Source organism: Haemaphysalis longicornis, unplaced genomic scaffold (assembly GCF_048455015.1).
Source record: "Haemaphysalis longicornis isolate Haplotype H1 unplaced genomic scaffold, Haemaphysalis longicornis Haplotype H1 scaffold_12, whole genome shotgun sequence".
Lineage (NCBI taxonomy): Eukaryota > Metazoa > Arthropoda > Arachnida > Ixodida > Ixodidae > Haemaphysalis > Haemaphysalis longicornis.
Window position 1 is genome coordinate 79,546,511 of NW_027526225.1, and position 19,832 is coordinate 79,566,342.

Genomic DNA, 19,832 nt, shown 5'->3' on the forward strand with positions numbered 1-19,832 from the left:
TTTTTTTTATGCATCACTTGAAACTAATGTTGCAGCTCATTGAACTTTGGCGGCACCAGTGGCAAGGAACCATTTTGAATGAGCTTTTAAAACACCCAAGTTTAATAAGCTGTAAAATTAGTTCCAAGCAGTGCACCGAAAAACCGCTTCTCTTATTTCTCAAAAAGCAGCAAGGCTGAGAGGTTTCACAGAGTTTACTTAAAAAGCAAAAGAAGTTGTTTTAAGAGTAGTGTCCCCAAGAGCTTCTCATTCGAGCTCACATGAAAAGAAAAAGTGTAAAACTTGTCTGAAAAGGGAAAACTAATTTGCTCAACAATATTTTCACTCTTTTTCTGCCTGTGTGCTTATGGTATTTATTACATGCCAGAATGAGCCCAGGCCTTTCAGGTTTACCTGCATCCCCAACTGCATGCACTGAAACCCCTAAGCAAGCTGTCAATTCCCAATAAATCCAAGCCTGGAGAACTCTTGATTTACTGCTTCTAAAAACGCCGCAAGTAGTCGGCAGACTAGCGGAGGCCAGATGACACATGACAAACACAAATCCAGTGTCATATCCATTAACAATGTTCGTTCTCGTTAGCCAGCCTTCCGACGAAATTACCTTACTTTTCACTCGCACAATGAGAGCAAAAGCTCTTCCTTCTGGATGAAGATACACACATCGTTGTATTGGCCAACACTTGTGAAAATAATAGACTACTGAGAAGAAGTTCAAGCGCCTTTTCAAGTAGCGGCAAAGCTAGTTGAAATGTGAAGCTTTTTTCTGCCCCAAACCGAGTCGAATCAAGGTCTAATCTCGTGAGGGATTCGTTTGTTGTCGTCTGAGTTTGGACTTTGATCGTTGGCAAATTTGACTTTGAAGGCTGCAGTTCAGCCACCTCTCAATTTACCCAAATCATCATCATCATCGTCCCCCTTCGTCTAATGACAAAGATGGGTCAACCATCACTTCACCCGCAATCATCATCAGACAAAGTCAGCTTTCTTACAGTGTGTATGGTTAGATGACGGTTGCCATCAGCGAGGCAACGAAAGCTTCGCTTAAAAAAGAAAGTATCTGGCGTCTGCAGCGGCAAAATGGCTGCCATGCAAAAAAATCTCTGCCAAGTGCCCCAGTGTTGCTTCCGGAGTGAGAAGAGAGAACAGCGAGGGGCACAGTGACGCACCTCGACGCCGTGCACGCTGAGCACCTTCTTGACCGGCTCGGGCGGCTGGTCGAAGCTGCCGTCCTGGCTGCCCTGGCTGGCACTGCGGCTCAGCTGAGACGTCACACTCAGCCGAGACTCCCGCGACAGCGACTTGGTGACGGCCAGTGGGCTGCGCTGGGGGCTCACAGCGTCGAACGAGGGCTGCACCATGCGAGGGTGGGGGGGGGGGACCACACACACACATCTTCATTTATTTATTTAAATAAACTGTTAACCCTCATTTGAGGGTCGTTATAGCGATGAAATACCACAAAGTTTCATACTAATACATACAATTGAACCCGACTACATCGAATCCGTTTGCATCAAATTACTTTTTATGCCACAGCATATTTGCAGTGAGGGTATACAGCAAAAGGTACGCTTATACTGAACAAAAATGCCAACGACTGCCGATATATCAAACCCCAAACGGCGCAGAAGGGCCCCCCCCAAGTTGGCTTTCCGTCGGGGTGGAGGGAAAATTCCGTCGGCACACCCGTAAGAGTGGTTTAGCCCGGCCCGTCATTACCAGCGGGCAGCTCTTTCTCCTCCTTCCCGTCACTTTGCCTCTGGTGACCGTGACTGCTCCACCGCACTGTGTATAGTGAGTCGTCAACAAAACCCTTCGTGAAAAATGTTCCTGGCCCACCCGACATGCTTTTTCTTTTTTTTCTTTTCTCCATTCATCGCGTTTGCGGCGTTCCCGCTTTGTGGGCTTTCTTTCGAAGGGTAGCTATAGTAGTGCTAGTGTCCCTAAATAAAGGCTTACTTACCGTATTTACTCGCGTAATCCTCGCACCCCTAATGTGAGCCACCAAAACTTGGATTTTTTGGTTCCTCGCATAATCCTCGCACCCCCAACTTTGCAGCGGCGAAAGTTGCCTGCTCGCGAAACCCGCATGGTGCACGCGCTCTCCAACGCGCGCCCTCCCCCGCCGCCTCTCCGTTCGGCGGAGAGCGCTGTGTATCCAAGGCCATCCAGGCGCCCTAACAACCCTAACATGCTGCTCGCTGCTCACACTGTCCTTGAGCCGGTTTCGCGTGCGCGCAACTAGACGGCGTTCGCGCAGCCCGCTGTCGTGTCGTCGTCGTGGTCCCGTCGCTCGCGTCAACGGTGGATAGCTCGCTGCCATTTTGAGAACTTTTTGATCTCTTTGTTTTGTGCTTGGTGCCGCTTTCAAATTGAAAGCGATAGAGTACGCGATCGAACACGGCAACCGCGCCGCAGGCAGGCACTTCGGCGTCACCGACTTCAATGTGCGTTACTGCAGGGGTAGGGCACGCACATGACGACTACGAGATAGGGCGCGCGCCAGAAAGCAAAGGCGGCAATTTCATGATCGCTGATCAACGAGAGACTGTTTACGTTGTAAATAATAAAATAAAAAGAAATAGCTGCTGTTGGCAACACTGAGCTTACATATACAAAAAACTACCGCTACATTTAGCGGGATTGGCAGGAGGCAGATTGGCAACACTGTGCACCGGATTTTTTTTTTTTTTTTTCCCCGCATAATTCTCGCACCCCTAACTTAGCGTTGACTTTTCCGAAAAAAAAGTGCGAGGATTATGCGAGTAAATACGGTAGTGGCTCTAGTTAGTGCAAAGTGACAGAAGTTGCCTTTCATGGCTGTGAAGCAGGCAATCATAATTTGAATCGAACTTGGTGAGAAGTTGGATGTCCCCGCAATGCATGAGATTCCCGAGAACACCTTCTAGAAGTACGTCTGGGCAGATGTCGTCACAGAGACCGCCTGAAATCGAATCAATCCTGCGGGCTTGTGAGTGCCGATGATGCCTTTGAAAACCATGAAAGTTTAATGCCACTGCCGGCGTTGCCGAAGTGTGGAGCAAGCTGTCGGAATTTCCGGATCAATGGTCGTCGAGTTTGTGAGCATGGATGATGGTGTCGCGACCACGGGAGAGTTTGGAAGGCTACATTGCCGACGTGTACCAAGCGCAAGTGAAAGCGGGGCGTGATGAGGAAACCAATCACAATCCTTTGCCCACAGCCTCCGAAGTGATTGTTGCACTCGCACTAGTCCGGCACTTCTTTGTAAAAGTGAATGGCTGTGGCCTCAGTTACGCCAACTCTTCACACAATGTGGAGAAGTTCGTACTGTCTAGGGCAGCAATGTTGTTCAAACAGAAGAAGATACACTGGAACCACGTTGATATATTAAAAAAAAAAAAGACACGAAGGAGAAACGTACTGCCTGGGAAGAAACGTACTATGGAATATTTTTAGTGTTCACAATTGAGAGCATAGTAACTGGGAAATTGTATGAATCGGGAACGTATCAACCTTCCTGTTTCGTGCGAAAGTAAGGCAGTTTCACCAAAACAGTGTTTTGGTAAATGATATGTGCTTTATGGCGTTCAACTCGTTAGCTTGCCTGTATCAAATCGTCTGCTATATCGAACTGCCAGGTGTTTTTTTGTGGGTTTGATATAAGCGGGTTTGGCTATACAGTTGAGTCCCCTAAAGATACCGTGCATAACAATATATCGGATATAACGATGCACAACTACAGCACCACCCACTTTTGTAAGTGATCTACGGTAAAATAAAATGCTTATTACAATGCTCCAGTGCTGTTATATTGGATATAACAATTGAATCTGGTTACAGTGGGCGTCAGAAATTAGAGCTGCCACCGGCACCGACGACATGCACCATGAGCTGTGATGTGCTTCGCATCCCTTCACCCCTTAGAAAACGAATGAACTGTGCCGCTTTTATGAGGAAGCGAGGGGAGGACGGGAGTAGTTTCTCTTCCAAACCCCTGTCCCATATATGCTGCTTTGGCTCTGCCCCGCGTTCACTCACGAACTCGCTCGCTCACGCGTTTACCGACGTTTGCCTGTTGTGTCACACGCGCACTGCTTTAAATTTTACTGGGTGCTTCTTTAACTGCCTCCGTTTTTCCACAGAAGGGACGTCAGGGCTGATGGTTTGGGAACATTGGAGTTGAACATTGGAACATTGGAAACATTGGAACACTGAAGAGGTGATCATTGTGGGGATACACGCTGCAGACAGCACTGACAGTGATACTCTGACGATGCGGCTGTGCAGCCTACACAGGTAGCATCATCGCAAGAGGCCGGCCCAATGCATGACACAATCCCTCGGGGACTTCGTTTCTGCCAAGGACCTTTCGCTCAGCTAGGTGGAGCCCCTATCGATGCTCTTGAAAAAGGTGTGTGCCAGCTTGGTGTGAAGCAAACAAAGCCCACCAACTAAGGAATCTTTTCTGAAAATAAGTGGTAGTATTCGTATGACCTTGCCTGCATGCAAATCAAACGCTTTGATCTTTCTTCTGTCTTTTTTTTGTGCAATTCACTTATAACAATTATCGGTTATAATGATGGTTTTCTTGGGGGGGGCATTTGGATATTGTTATAAGTGGACTAGACTGTACTAGAGGGAAATCTGTCGCTGAAATCACGTGTCGTCATGAGCGCCACTCTAGCAGCTGGAGGTGTTCCTCTCCTACTTGGCTTGCTAGCCACACGGCTTCTTTTCACTCCTGACGCCAAAATAAACAAAACACGGTAACGTTCTTTTTCTTGATCGTCTCGCATGAAGCTTCTAAATAATCACCGACATATAAATCTCTTGGAGCTCCCCCCTGATATAAATAAAATAGCATTAAATAATCATTTACAATAACATTTTTTTTTGCAGCCAGAGCCAACTTTTCAGCCTGTTCATGAGCCATGCCTAGGACAAGTGGAACGTGCCTGCTTGGTACATGACAGCATGCTCACTGAAGTGTGGCTTGCCTAGACACTGGCCCCCGATTTACCTCTAGTATATTTAGTATGAAACTATGGGAAATGCACCAGGTATAAAAACTGACATCAAAGAAACTCGAAAGTAATGTTAAATTCAAAAACCACCAAAAAATATCAAAATCATCAAATAAAAAGCGGCACGGAATAATTGACAAGATCAATGGATCATAGATCAAGAAACATTCAATGAATTTGATCAAGAAACAATTCAATGAATTTGATCAAGATTCAATGAATTTGATCAATGAATTTGATTAATGAATTTGAATAGATCAAGAAACATTCAATGAGGAACGTACCTAACTATCAAGAAAAACTGCAAATGCTACAGCATCAGTGCATTCAGCAACACGTGTTGGCAGTCCATTCCAATTTTCAATAACATGAGGAAAAAATAAACAACAAAAGACATTTGTGTGGGCAGCATAAAATCGGATGGCTGCATTATTATTTATTACCTCGCTAAGCCTACCAGGTTCATGTGCACAGATGGTTTTATCAATCTCCATCCGACCCCAGAGAATCAGAAATAATAATTTTAACCTCTTCACCTGTTGCATAATTTCTAGTAATTTCAACTTGCACGAACTTGGCACCTTGGTAACCAAGTCTGTTTTTTCTTGTACCTGGAACATTGATGTCACTATGTCTGCAGCCAAAGCTTCACTGCCAGCTTGCCAGCCAAAGTTATATTGACTAACTATTCACTACGGCTGCCTATCATCGATCCAAATCTTTTCATAACAAAGCACACCTAATCACCACACCCTGGCACTCTTGGCTCCTCAGAATACGCTCTTTCAAGCCTGTTCCCTCCATCTACCTATGTAAACCATCTTTTATATACAAGCCGTCAACATTTAGTATTTCTTCCTTGGCTCCAAGCTCTTTGGAAGATACAAAGGCTGTATTCCTTCCCTCCCAAGCTGACTAAAATGGAAGGAGTTGATAGCGACGTTAGGTGGACATGTTACGCGTTCTATGTTACGCGTTCTACCCCCTAAACGAAGACCCCAATCTCGGAGACTACCCCAATCACACTCATGGACACACCTTACCTGGGGTGATAGTAGCCGGGGGGATGGCTCCTGAGAGGCGTCGTCTATGCTGTCCTTTGGCTGAAGGCAAAAGGAAAAGCACAAGGGTGAACTTTTCAACCTCACTCAAAGCAACTCACAGCAATGAACCCTTGCAGTAGGTGGCGTGCCTCCTCAACCAAAAACATTTTTTGAATAACGACGTCACAAGTAAGGTCAAAAGTGAACTTGGAGATGGTGCTTGCAAGATTCTGGGCAGAAGCTAAGCATGCCAAAGCCGCTTAGTCTTCTGACCTTGATTGTGACCTTTGTGACCTTGAATGGCATTGCAACTTGCACAGTCCAGCCCACTTGTACAATTGAGCCAGTTAGTTAATAGCACACTGAACGTCCTCACACCCTGAGTGTTTGCTACAATTAAAAGTCCGTAAGGCGCTAACACACTTTTGCAGTCATTTTATTAATATGAACGCAGTTGTTATAAATGACTTCAATCCTTCAATACTTCAAGCCACTCGTCTCACTACTTTTGAAGACTTTCACAAGGAAGTTTTTAATGATAGCAAATGAAGACTAATGCTAAGCCTGCAGCGCAATAGCAAGAGGGCAAACTACTTTTCGTAACATTGGAGGAGTGAAAATAGCATACAATTACGTACTGATAGCTCTTATATTGCCAATGCCATCAAAATAAAACCATGAGGCCCAAACAAAAGACCATTAAACAGACCACTAAGACAACATACAACTTTGCTTTATTCGAAAGATTTGGCAGCTCATGCCTCGCTAAAAGTCTGTTCAACTCGGAATGTTGCTGTCATCTCTCAGAAAATGGTATTTGAAAGGGCGGATTTCAAATTACAAACTTACCACTTCAGGTGATGAAAATGACTAGAATTTGACAACCTGAGTTCCCTGAACCCTCAGTTCTTATTCTTAATTCTTTCAACTTCAAAATCCTGCTGCAAGAGCCACTCAAGACTTCCCCTACATTTTTCTCACAGTAGGTGTTTTTTTAATTGCCTTGTGGCCACAAAATAATGTTACTACTTTCTATTTGAAACATTATGAGCTTTGCTTGCAATCTCAACGAAACTATTTCAACAATCAATCAATTAGGTCAGCCTCAGCAAACCATGCAGCGTAGCCGTATCGCATCACAAGTTGAGTGCGGGTAAAGTAGGCCCTGCGTCGCCACCGTTTCTTTTACTTTCCTCATTATTGACCTTCTCGTTAACCCTTTCACTGTCACTGATGTGCCGGAACGTTTTCGCATTTCCCTTCCGCAGTGTCACCGACGTACCAGAATGTTCTCCATGGTGCGTTCAAAAATTCGCGCTGGTAGCGCAAAGTTGGCATGCCTGGACTGTTCGCGCCATCTGCCGAATTCTTGTAATAGCTCGTATTTTCCCTCGCAAGCTCTCTTACACCGTATATTGAAGAGTATGGAGCGACCACACCCACCCTTCATTGCTGGGGGGTTTAGTCGCTCCGTGCGCCGTACTCTGTGGAGTGACCATGCGGCAAGCGTGCGATTACAGGTGCAAGGATTGTTGTGGCAATGGGTTTCTAGGTTGTTTTTTTTATTATTATTATTATTCTGTTCCTGCGTCTGCTACGGCGCTCCAGATTAGCCCAGCACACCGTTTCTCTCCAATACACGGAAACATGACTAAATCGCGGATTTCGCTTGCTCACCGCGCCCTCACTTGCCGCTGTCAGCAGCAAACGAGGTTGTTGTATTAAAGTTGTACCCCGTTTTCAACTCTATCTGCCATCATGATTTTGCAACACGCCATTTCTGTGCATTGTGCAGGCTGCTGAACGTGCTCCCTCCATGCGTGTGGTTACTTTCGGATGGTTGACCGCGTGGGGCCTTCAACTGCGGACACGAGTGATGGTTCTCCGATTCCGATCTGAATACGAGCCAAGCTCGGATTCGCGATCTGAGAGTTTCTCATCCGAGGAAGGGGTGCGAGTTCCACAGCGTCAGATTTTCATGTTGAAACGGTGGCGTCGTCATCACGGAAGCGTGCTTGGCAAACTGAAAATATCTGGAAGAAAGGCGATTTCTCACCCACGCTCTTTCCTTTCGTCATGTTACGTTCCAGACAATATCATAGTCAGATAAATCACTATGCTCCTTCACTGATATTCCGGAAACCAAGCCGACACTGGGGGTGCGTCACAGCCAGAAACACCTGACAGTGAAAGGGTTAAAACTGACGCAAGTGTTATTCCAACAAGGCAGCCTTTTAATTGAAGCTAAGTTGTATGTTGTCTTTGCGCTTCCTTCAAGCACTGGCGCTAGGTACCAGGTAATAAGGTATGCGGAGGCGAGGATGTTTCCACAGTCTGCACACTGACCGTAGGTAGAAGAGATTGAAGCCTGAACTTGACGTGTGTCCCAGTGTTCCGGATCACCTCGACAGCTCGGTCGTGTGTCGCGTCTCGAAGGTCGATTCCGTCCACCTGCGTTTGAAAAGGAGAACTCAGTGTATTGCCATGACTATTGCTATAAGTGCACGTTCTAAACTAAGCGTTATAATTATTATGAGAATATGTGCAATTATCTTTTAACAGAAGCAGAATTATTCTTATTTTTTAATTAGGAAGGTGATGTTTTGGAGTGGCGCTGCCTGAGTGCCATGTTAAACAAAATGTGGAAAGAAGAAATAAGTAAAAAAAGGAAAACGACAAAAGAAAACTCAACTGACAGCAGATGAAAGCTGTTGACAGTGAGCCATGTGAGCAAACTCACCCTGCGAACATGTTATCAAAGGCAGTGAATACCTACAGGCAATTTACCCCGATAGAACTGGTAGAATGAATGAATGAATAAATGAATGTATGAATAAATGATTGAACGAACGAATGAATGAATGAATGAATGAAAAAATGAATGAATAAATGAATGTACGAATAAATGATTGAACTAACGAATGAATGAATGAATGAACAAACAAACAAACAAACAAACAAACAAATATATAAAAATAATTTGCAGATTTTCTTAATGATCAATAAATAAAAATAATTTGCAGGGTTTTATTAATGATGGGCAGTGGCTTTCCAAGTCCCTCCTTAGTAATATGATAAGGGAATGAATCACCATCCTGTTCCCTGTTAAGGGGCTGTGCCCTTCTATCCCTCCCGCAACTTAGTATGAGAGGAATGCAACGAGAAGTGGGACCATGCTTCTCTCTTGTAAAGCAGACTTGTCAATGCACAAGGCACAAAAGAAATCATTAGGAAAAAAAAGAAAGGTAATCCCATGTAATACTCCTATTCTATTCTAACCTAACACTATTGTAACGTTGCCCTATTCCTTCCCACAGATGTACGTGTGGATGCAGGGGGCACAGACTAAACTTTTCATGAAAAAACGAAAGAATAAACCCCTGTAATAACCTCATTCCTATTCTAACCAAACCCCATCAAAAACGCTCCTTCCCCGCCTCTTCCGCATCCCTCATCACCTCGAGGATGCGGTCTCCGCGGCCAAAGGCCCCCAGCCTGCCCGCAGGGCTGTCGGGGAGCACGTTCTTGACAAAGATGCCCGAGACTCCGCCGCCCCGGGTGCCACCGGCCCCGTCGTCGGATCGCGAGTGCCGGAACAGGTCGACGTGCCCTCCGACAATGCTGATGCCCAGGTTGCGCTGCTGCGGGAGCTCCCTCACCAGCTCGACCTCGCGCTCGGGCCCCCACTGCTGCTGCAGTGGGCACGAGGACAGCAGGGGCGGGAAGTGTGGTGCGGCAGTCAATCCCGGTACCCCACCCCCGCTGTGTGGGGGCGACAACAGCGGGGAGGGCGTCCGTGCGGGCCACGACAGCAGCGGCGAGGTGCTAGGGCTGGGCGTCGATGCCAGACTCCGGCTCGGAGCCAGCAGCTCTGCACAAGGGGGTGTGGGGTAATCATCATCATCGTCTTATCTGCATCTTATCTGAACATCTCCTCCTCTCCGCTTCCTTATCATCCTATTCTTCTTCTTCATCATCATCATAATCATTCATATTCATTATCTCAGTCCTCTCCCATCGACCTCCAACCCCCCCTGTCCTGCACAGCCTGAGTCCACTCTCTGCCCCCAACCCAAATTTCCGACTTCATCCCTCCATTGAGCTGAAAGTCTTCCCCTCCTTCTAGTCCCATCTCTTGAACCAGTAGGCAGCAAACTAATGCTGTATTCGGGTGGTCGTTTTAGAGCGCTCTAGAGCACTCCGAAAAGCGACTCCGTGTTCGGGTGGTCGAAATCGAGCGCTCGACGTATGTTCGGTTGGTCGTCTCAGAGCGTCGTACTCCACTCCGAGCACCTCCGACTGCTCTGACTCCGAAGTAGGAGTGCCGCCGAAATCCGGAGACGATTGGGTCACGTGACCCCGGCCGCCGCGGCTCGCCTCTGGCTCGCCCCGCTCGCCTGCCCAGTCGGTGGCGTTCGCTGAATCCTCCCTTTCTGTGCTGAGGCCTCGACAGCGGTTAGTTGTGGGAGTGTTTCGACAAGTTTGCTTCTCGTGCTATTCTCCGCATCATGTTGAAACGGAGACGCCTGTTGAGTGTAGGGGAGCCGTCTCCGCTACTTCTGCAGCTCGAAATCGACGCCGAGGAGAACAGCAGCAGACGACGACGACTCGCACGTTTACGCTGCGAAGTTCGCCGAACTGTTCGCCGAACCACTTCCAGTGTTCAAAGTGCAGGAATATGTTCGCAAGGTTGTGCACACCTATTCTTACCTTCAATCATTGCGAATAACAGGCGCTCGGCTGATGTCGGGGAACTTTGGCTTGGAGCTAACGCGTCCGATACGGAGGCCGCCATTTGTTGAGACACCTTGGCCGGCCTGGCTGTTTGCAGTTGCCGTTTTGGCCGCGCCGCGACGCCACGGTCGCGTGCTACTCCAAGATCGGGTACGCGTTCGGTTGGGGAGCGGTGACTCTTGCTCGGATTGGGGGAAGCGGCGCATCGGCGTACTCCGAGTCGGAGTATCAGAGCGACCACCCGAATACAGCATAAGAATCCCTCACTTTGTCGCCGACCACACAGCAGGATTCATGCGCATTGAACACAATGTATGAAGCAAAACTTCTCGAAGCACTAGAAGGACAGTACTGCAGAAAGGTGGCCAACAGTGCAGTTCATCCTTCTACCGGTACTACTGATATATGCCTGTATCAGCATTCTTAGTACTGCCCAATTTACTGCTGTAATGCACTCGGCCACAGCAACGCCTTCAATGAAAAGGAAGAACACAGATACTCAGAAGACATCGCTTTGTGTAGTAGACGCGAGTTCAAAAAGTAGCACTAACCAATGCAAATGACACCTCTAAGCAATGCGCAGACCAGCCGGATATAAGATAAACCTTAAAACACAAAAACATTAACAATATCTCTGCCTCGTGTTTTTTTTTTTTTTTTTCTTTTCATATTTTGTCATGTTGTTTTGATCCTCCCAGAATGATCGGCAGTGTTCCTGATACAACTGCAGCCTCCTGAAAAGGACAGTGCTGAATTATAAATTCTGGCGTGCCAAATGTCATCAAACACTTTCAACTGCGCACATCAGGAAAAAAAAGCCATTCCCACCCACCTTTCGCAACATAATCGACATGCCTAGTTGGAATTTCACTATGTACAGTTATGTAGTGTCTTTTCTAGTCCCTGTCTATTTTTGCGCTGAACTGTACACCTTTGGCAGTTCTTCAGGAAAATTTTCGAAAATTTGATGCCGTTAAAAAAAAAAAAAACAAAAACATCCCTGACTAGCCTTTAAAAAACACTGAAGAAACACAATCCACTAGTTATATCTTTTGCAGTGATGTCAACTTTTCAACGATTTGGCTGAGAACTTCAACCAATTGGAAGTGTTAGGTAGACTTAGCGTCTACAACGCCAATACAGTCAGACACCTATTAGTATCCCTTCGGTTAAAAAAAAAAAAAAAAGAAAGAGAGGGGCACTGGTAATTTTAACATCAACTGAAATTACTACTGGCTGAAAGCATTAGTTGATTAAAATCTACTGAAAGGCTCATTGATTAATCAAGTGATATTGTTGAATGATAAATTGATTACTGGTATCACTTATTTGATTAGCTACCGTACCAAGTCTTGGCAACTCCATGGGTGTGCTGTACTCTGTGTACCTATGCACATACACTATGATATATTCTGTTGGCCTACACATAAACTTGTTACACAAACACTTTCAAACTCGATACACGCATCACACCCACAAAAAATCGCAAACTTAACAGCCGATGCTATAAAAAAAATCTAGGTGTGTGCAAACTGATTTTTGGTTTTGGAGTGAATGTGAAGTGAACAACTTCATTCTAATATTAGTGAATCAAAGTAAATGTTTAGCATTTCCAATAAGTACTCTGAAATTTAGAACTCCTCAAGCATGCTTTTGGAATATAGCCTGTAAGAAAATAAATAAAGACTCATTTAATCATTCCATGTATTCGAACTCATTGAAACAACTAATGTTCTGCATTTTCGAACTTCGGAATACCTAAAAAAATGTTAAACGTTTAGAAATACAGTCCAGTCCGCTTATAATGAAAACATATCGGGAAACAGAAATCAGCCTGTTATATCCGCTTTCGCCATACCTGTACATAAAATATACAGGTAGTACAAGTAGTAACGGGAAACCAAGATTTGTTCTTTATAACCGGGATTTCGTTAAAGCCGGGTTCCCTATAACGGGGCTATACTGTAGTGCTATATGATTCAGGGCTGAATCAAATATTGCCTTATTCGCTCTGATATTCAAAAGTTCCAAATATCTGCGCACCTTAAAAAAACCTATAAAGCAAATAAATGAAAGAAAAACCGTTTTACGGAAGAGCGACCTCACCTTTGGAGGAGGACGACATGGAGTCCCGCAGCGAAGGCACGTACGAAGAGGCAATGCTGTGCACGGACGCCACCATGGTCTCCATGTCCGGCGCCGTCGAGTGGCGGCGCGTCGGAAGCGCCAGGCTCAGCGGGACGCTCGCCACCGCCGCGGTCGGCGGAACCAGCAGGGACGTCCGCCGCACCCCCCCGCCCGACGGCTCACCGACACCCCTAGGGAAACACCGCAACACGCCCACGCACCCCCGCTCAAAACGAGATAAGCGCAAGGTCCCCGACACGGCGAGTAGAAACGGGGACGGGGATCAACTTTTCCAGTCGTCCCCCTAACGGGATTAGGCGGGGGGATGAAGCGGCGTCTTTGTGGCTTCCGTGCGGGCACAAACAAAAACACGTAAACAAACGCGCGAAGAAGAAAAAGTGCCTTTCGTTGTTTCCAGCCCGAGCATTTCGATTGGCATATGTATTGTACGGTGGCCTTGTGACGAAGACCACATGGCGCAAAAGAAAAAGGAATGAGAAACCAAGGATTGTTCCCTTTTATAGGTGACGTACTACGACGTCTTCGTAGTGAAGACTGACCAAGACCGAAAGAAGTAAGCGTAAAAACGCAGTCAGGTACGGAGAAGAAACCGTTTATGTGAATCCCCAGCAAAGCAGTCTTGTGTGTTGCACAACATATAAAGGCGGGAACCATCATGCCTCTGCCTGTAATACAGTGTTGCAGCAATCAACGAGCATCGCTAAACAATTTTCATTTACAAAACATTTACTTCCTTGCAGTGAAATTTTGCGAAAAGAAAAAATTATGTACGTCTCTTCTGTGTTTGAAGAATGCAAAAGCAGAAATCAAACGGTAACAAATTGCAAAAACAAACAAGGCAGGACGAAGAATGTGAAGTTTTGTCCGCTGTTTCGATCTCAGCGCAATTCAAATTGTGACAAACATCTAGCCATTCTAGAGCCCGAACCCCACACACTTTTTCCTCAATTCGACAGCAAGCGCAAAGCTCACAAGGCTCCATTACAACAACAACAACAACAACAACAACAGGAGGAAGAGGAGGAGGAGGTAATAAGCGATTTAGCCACACTCACATTTTCACCACTTCTTCCTTGATTCCGTTCACTTTCCGAAGCTTGACCTTTTCGGTTGAAGGGCTCAACGGTGGAGGCAGAGGGGGAGGCAGTTCAGCTGCGCTGCTGTCGTCCACTTCCCTCAAATAGCTGATGCTGTGGTGAGAGACAGCACAAAGGACACATCTGTCAGGAAAACGACACCTTCTCCTTTGATAAGACAACTTTGTAACCAACTCGTGCAAACATTATGACTGTAAAACAATCAGCAACTCCATCTGTCCCGAAAACTGTGCAGCGTTTCTGTACTACGAAGACCTTATCTATGAGACAAATGTTGGACGATCACCTCAAACTGGCATTGTTCTTCGTATATTCAAAAAGGGACTTTAATCAGCCAGTAGGCACGCAATAGCTAACAATATCTCATACTGACAACACCACAGCGATATTTTCATATTGTGCTTAATTAAGTTTTGTTTGCATCCCGCCAAGTGAACTTGGGCCTTTCCAAGTAATGTCTAATACCGTATGGGTCAGAATACAGGTCGAGCTAGAATATAGGTCGGCTCCCTTACCTTGCCGCCGAGAAATGGGAAAGAAATTAAGCCAAGGACAGGTATATAGGTCGAGCGGTGACCTTTTGGCAAACATTTTAATAAAAATCTCGACCTATATTCAGACTTATACGGTACACTGAGAAATTTGCTACCTAATGAAGCATTGCATTAAGGCGCCTGAAAGGATAACAGCTGCCAGACGTACTTTCAAGTTGGCTCATGACAGTTACATTCCACTGCTACAACCAATTCTCTGGTACGACAGCTAAGTGGACTGTTTTCATGTTGTCTATCCTGTGACCTGTTATGTCTAACAAGGTATACCGTATTTACTCGCATAATCCTCGCACTTTTTTTCCGGAAAAGTCAATGCAAAGTTAGGGGTGCGAGAATTATGCGGGGAAAAGAAATCCGATGCACAGTGTTGCCAATTTGCCTTATGCCAATCCCGCTAAATGTAGCGGTCGTTTTTTGTATATGTAAGCTCAGTGTTGCCAACAGCAGCTATTTCTTTTTATTTTATTATTTACAACGTAAACAGTCTCCCGTCGATAAGCGATCATGAAATTGCCGCCTTTGCTTTCTGGCGCGCGCCCTATCTCGTCGTCTGCGTGTGCGTGCCCTACTCCAGTAACGCACGTTGAAGTCGGTGACGCTGAAGTGCCTGCCTGCGGCACGGTTGTCGTGTTTGATCGCGCACTCTTTCGCTTTCAATTTGAAAGTGGCAGTGTAGCTGGCGTTCTTCCCCATGGCGAAGCGGCGCCAAGCACAAAACAAGGAGATCAAAAAGTTCTCAAAATGGCAGCGAGCTATCCACCACTGACGCGAGTCTCACTGACTGCTGCCGCTAAACGACGGGACCACGACGGTGACACGACGACACGACAGCGGGCTGCGCGAACACCGTCTAGTTGCACGCACGCGAAACATGCGCGAAACCGGCGCAAGGACAGTGTGAGTAGCGTGTTAGGGTGCCTGTTAGGGAGTAGCCATGCAGGTTGTTAGGGCGCCTGGATGGCCTTGGATACACAGCGCTCTCCGTCGAACGGAGAGGCGGCGAGGGAGGGCGCACGTTGGAGAGCGCATGCACCATGCGGGTTTCGCGAGCAGGCAACTCTCGCCGCTGCAAAGTTGGGGGTGCGAGGATTATGCGAGGAACCAAAAAATCCAAGTTTTGGTGGCTCACATTAGGAGTGCGAGGATTACGCGAGTAAATACGGTAGCTGGTTTTAGAGCAAAAAATGTTAACTACATTACCGTAAGTTGGTGCTAGGGTATCACTTCTCAGGCAACCGTAACTGAGTTCATACAAGCAGTGTGCACAAACAGCACAAAAAATGATTCCGTCGCACAAGGCACATTCAGTTCAGCTTTCTCTTTGGACCCAAAGACTACACGATGAAGGCTCGTGCGACAATTCTTCCCCCATGAAGGCAGTAGAAACACAATAAAAATCAACAGCATCTTAAGTATATACTTCCGGCCTTTCTAGACTATCCGGAGAAGTCTGCACTCCGGACATGAAGCCGCGATTGAAGGCAATTTGTTGGTACCACGTGCTTTCTTAAGCAAGGGGAACTTCAGCACAGTGGGAGAAAGGAGGTTTTTAAAGTGCAGAGGACTCTAGGAGCCCGGCTTGCTATTTTAGGTTGTCCAGGGTCCAGCTATCGTAGTAACACGTAATGCAAGCGTCATGCACCCAAACAGAGGCTTCAAAAAGATAACCGGTCTCCCTGTTGGGTCGAATCTGGGTCCCTCGTGTTACGAAGCTGATGTCAATCGCATTGCACCACAGAAGCACACGTTCCTTTTAAATTTAAAATGTTGGGAATGATCTCTGCGCTGCGCCATCGCCATGTAGGGTGCCGTTGCTAGACCGCAAATAAGTACACGACAAGATAAAATAAGAAAAAAATCACGAATTAACGCATTAATTACTCCCACTTAATGAAGACGCAATCTAGTGTCTCTTTACACGCTTTTTAAGGGGCTTTGGCACCCTCTCTTGACTAATTTCGGTATCAACACCAGGTTGATACTGAAACTTGTCAAGAGAGCTCACCACAGCCTTTCTAGCGAATCACCACTCTGCCCTTGACAGATTTCCCGTTCAGAGGCACTGCTTTAACTTTTCTTCACTCACAAGACGACGCTGAGGTCCTGAGCAAGGGCGAGCATGGCAGCCACTTCGCCCTGGCTTTTCTCCGAGAGGACCTGGTCGTTGATGGACAGCACGATGTCGCCCGGCCGGAGCTCTCCGTGAAGGGCGGCCACCGATCCTGGCTCCACGTCAGAGATGGTCCAGATGCCGTGCTGCCAGCGAAGCTTCAGGCCTGCAACGGAGGAGGCAATCGCCGTTATCGGGGTACGAGTGTACGTGTTAACTGGCTTGCAAAAGGACAACTAGTGTGGAAAGTTAGGCAAGTTGGCTGGCTTGAACCGGAATGCACGGTTATAACAAAGTCAAGTGCTTGGCAATCGCTCGTCTGGTCGGGAGGATATGCTGAAGAAGGTAAAAGGCACTGACCAGCGACTAAAACATAAACTACAAAAAAGACATTTAGGCCATGCTTGCAAAAAAGATATATACCATATTTTTGCGATTCTAAGCACCCTCCCTTATTTTCAGGGAAAAAGAAAAAGGAAAATAAGTTTGCATGCGAATCTAGGCACCCCCTTTTCTAAGCAACCATCACAAGATGGACTTCAGGTGTGTGGAAACGGGCTTGAGTTGACATTGTGGCCAAATCATTTATGAAGTTTTCAATTACAAACCGTACTAATGGAACAGAAGACGATCTGGTGCGGGATACTAAGAGCGGTGGCCCAAGTGGCACAACGGACTTGAATGGTAGTGACGGTGACTGAGTATGACGCGAGCGGTGGGTTCACTGTATGCACCTATTTTTCTTTTGAATGTTTGCCAAATAAACATTATTCCTCGCGCTCGTCTCGTCAAGATCCGACAACAAAAAAAAAGTTAGGGGGGAAATGGAGAGTAATTTAGGTTTTTTTCTAATCTAAGTCCCCCCCTCAATTTTGGTGTCACGATCGTGGAAAAAAAGGGGGTGCTTAGAATCGAGTAAATACGGTATATTACAAAGTTTTTGTGTAATAGGCTCCCGTGTGGGAGCCAAAACATCCCTTTTATATTTGATTTATTAATTGGTCAGTGCCTTTTAGCTTCTTCGATATTCTAGCTAGACATAAGAGAGAGCGACAGACGTGCCCAAACTCCAACTTCAACTTTTATGGCAAAATACAAGGGGAAACGTGAGGGTAATTACACGAAGTGAAAGAACAAAAAGAAAATAGACAACAATGTCAACTGGTCGGCGTTGCATGTGCAGTTATAACCTATTTCTCTTTTTTTTTTCTCGGAAGAACTTCCATTTTCAGTTAAGGCCTAAGATGGTGCACTTACTAAAGGGACTTTTTTTTTTTTCTTGTTGCGTAGAATTCGAAAATCCCCCTCCCTATCTGTCTATGCTGGCATCTTTTTCTTTTTTTCCAACTACAGCTATTAAACAAAAGCAACTGAAAGTCACACAACAAAAACAAAAGCACAAACGCCATTCACTCACCTAACGTACTACCACCGGTGTTGTGAAGCACCACAGTTCCCGAAGACGCCTTCCACAGCTCGTCCGACGGAGGCTGAATGGCGCTGATTTCGTCTGAGTCGGCCGACATCGAATTCTCAGGTCGTTCGGGCTGCTGGAAGTGAATGGAAAGTGCCTTTTCCACCGAGTGCCGCACCCACAACTTTTGGTATACACACCGCTTCTTTTCGGATTGCACGCTAGGTAAACTCGCTTGCTCGGCAAGTGAGCGAGCTGCGCTCGTCGGTTCGCTTTGTTCGACTTGTGTACTCAGCTTGCTTGCATGCTCAAACTGTACTGTCTACCATTAGCCCCATTTGGCTTGCGGCATGCTATGTGCAGAGACCGGTAGCATGTTTCGTGAGAAAGCATGTTTAAGGTGAGGAGAAGGGAGGGCGTGAAACGGTTACTGTATGGTCCATCCATTTACCGATATGCTATTTCGTAGCGTTGTCACCTTTCAACGCAGTCTTCAGCAAAGTAAGCTGAGGAGGAAGCACTTTTTCTTTTGTGATGCGCTTCTCGCAGCTGTGCTAGCAATATCTGTCCAATTTAAATCGTGTGGGTCAACTAGACCGTAACAAAGTAGAAGTAGCACTCCTTCCGGCCCAGATTGCCAGCCAGCTAGGTGGTTGCACGAATGGCTGTGCTTTTCTTAATTTTGGTTTAAGAATGGCCAATCTTACCTCGTTGCTTGCAGCATGCAGGGGCATATTTCAGATGTGCCATTTTGTATCTTCCAGACCTTTTATCAGAGTATCAAGGAAAGTTTTTATCAAGGAAAAACGAGCGCTACAATGAACCAACTAGCCAACAAGCAATGAACCAACTGGCCCAACAGCATATTTTATGCAGAAACAGTTTTCAAGACGTCTAACCTTTTGCTACGGTTGGCATTTAAGGACCGTGACCCCAGCTTTCAAAGAGCCGACGACTAGGGCGATCAGTCCTTAATAGAGGTGTCGCTGCTGCTTCTTAAGTCTTCCATTTAGCCTGTGACAATACAGTTAAACCTCATTACAAGAGACACCCAAGGGAGCCAAGGAAACGTGTCTCTTGTATGTGATGTTGCTCACATGGCAAAACATTCAAGCCGTTTTCAATGAAATGCCTCTTGTAACAATGCCTCTTGTAACGAGGTTTTACTGTACATGCTACCTTTTACAAACCCAAGCTGTGGAGATACTGTCATTTCTTTGCAGGAACAAGCAGTCGGTCCAATGCTGTTGCTATTCAACGCTTGAAGGCTTTGTTAGAATTTCCACTGCAGCAACCACGGAAAGGAGCTTGGTGTCCTGCAGTGCAGCTTTGCCGCCGGTGCTGGAATCTTGGGCATACCTCTTTAGGCCTAACATTAGGTCGGCACATACAAACATTCGCATTACCAAGCAAGAGGACATTGAGCAGGAACGTACTTTGCTACTGCTGTAATTGTCATGCTCTAACCACTCATGTAGGCCCCAGTACATGTCTCCAACACATTTTTACGTTGAAGTTAGCTAGAGTCACTGAGCTGTGGCGGTGTTGGGGATGCATGCTAGTTTGATATCCTCAAGGTCCCTGGTTTGAATCCCACCCAGACCCAAAGTCACCTAATTTTCTGTTCAATTCAGAAGTGTTTTTTTTTTTATTCTTTGCGCTTTGTGAGCCATCCATCAGTGATATTGTGTGCAGTCTGTGCAACGAGGATGGTGAATTTTTG

At 46.2% G+C, this 19,832-nt stretch overlaps 2 protein-coding genes across 7 annotated transcripts in view; one reads left to right on the forward strand and one right to left on the reverse strand.

The window, feature by feature from the left end:
- The window catches only part of LOC144162848 (uncharacterized), a 369,290-nt gene that overhangs the window by 325,564 nt on the left and 23,894 nt on the right, over window positions 1–19,832 (forward strand). The window lies entirely within an intron of this gene.
- The window catches only part of LOC144162845 (multiple PDZ domain protein-like), a 283,629-nt gene that overhangs the window by 154,449 nt on the left and 109,348 nt on the right, over window positions 1–19,832 (reverse strand). For 3 of the 4 annotated variants that reach the window (XM_077693543.1, XM_077693544.1, XM_077693546.1), the window contains 8 exons: window positions 18,113–18,245; window positions 16,672–16,861; window positions 13,990–14,124; window positions 12,893–13,104; window positions 9,511–9,923; window positions 8,399–8,503; window positions 6,053–6,112; window positions 1,170–1,352 (listed from right to left, as the gene is read on the reverse strand). In XM_077693543.1, coding sequence (XP_077549669.1) covers window positions 1,170–1,352; window positions 6,053–6,112; window positions 8,399–8,503; window positions 9,511–9,923; window positions 12,893–13,104; window positions 13,990–14,124; window positions 16,672–16,861; window positions 18,113–18,245 — 1,431 coding nt within the window. The remainder of the gene's footprint in view (window positions 1–1,169; window positions 1,353–6,052; window positions 6,113–8,398; window positions 8,504–9,510; window positions 9,924–12,892; window positions 13,105–13,989; window positions 14,125–16,671; window positions 16,862–18,112; window positions 18,246–19,832) is intronic. The other variant, XM_077693545.1, reaches the window with a different exon arrangement.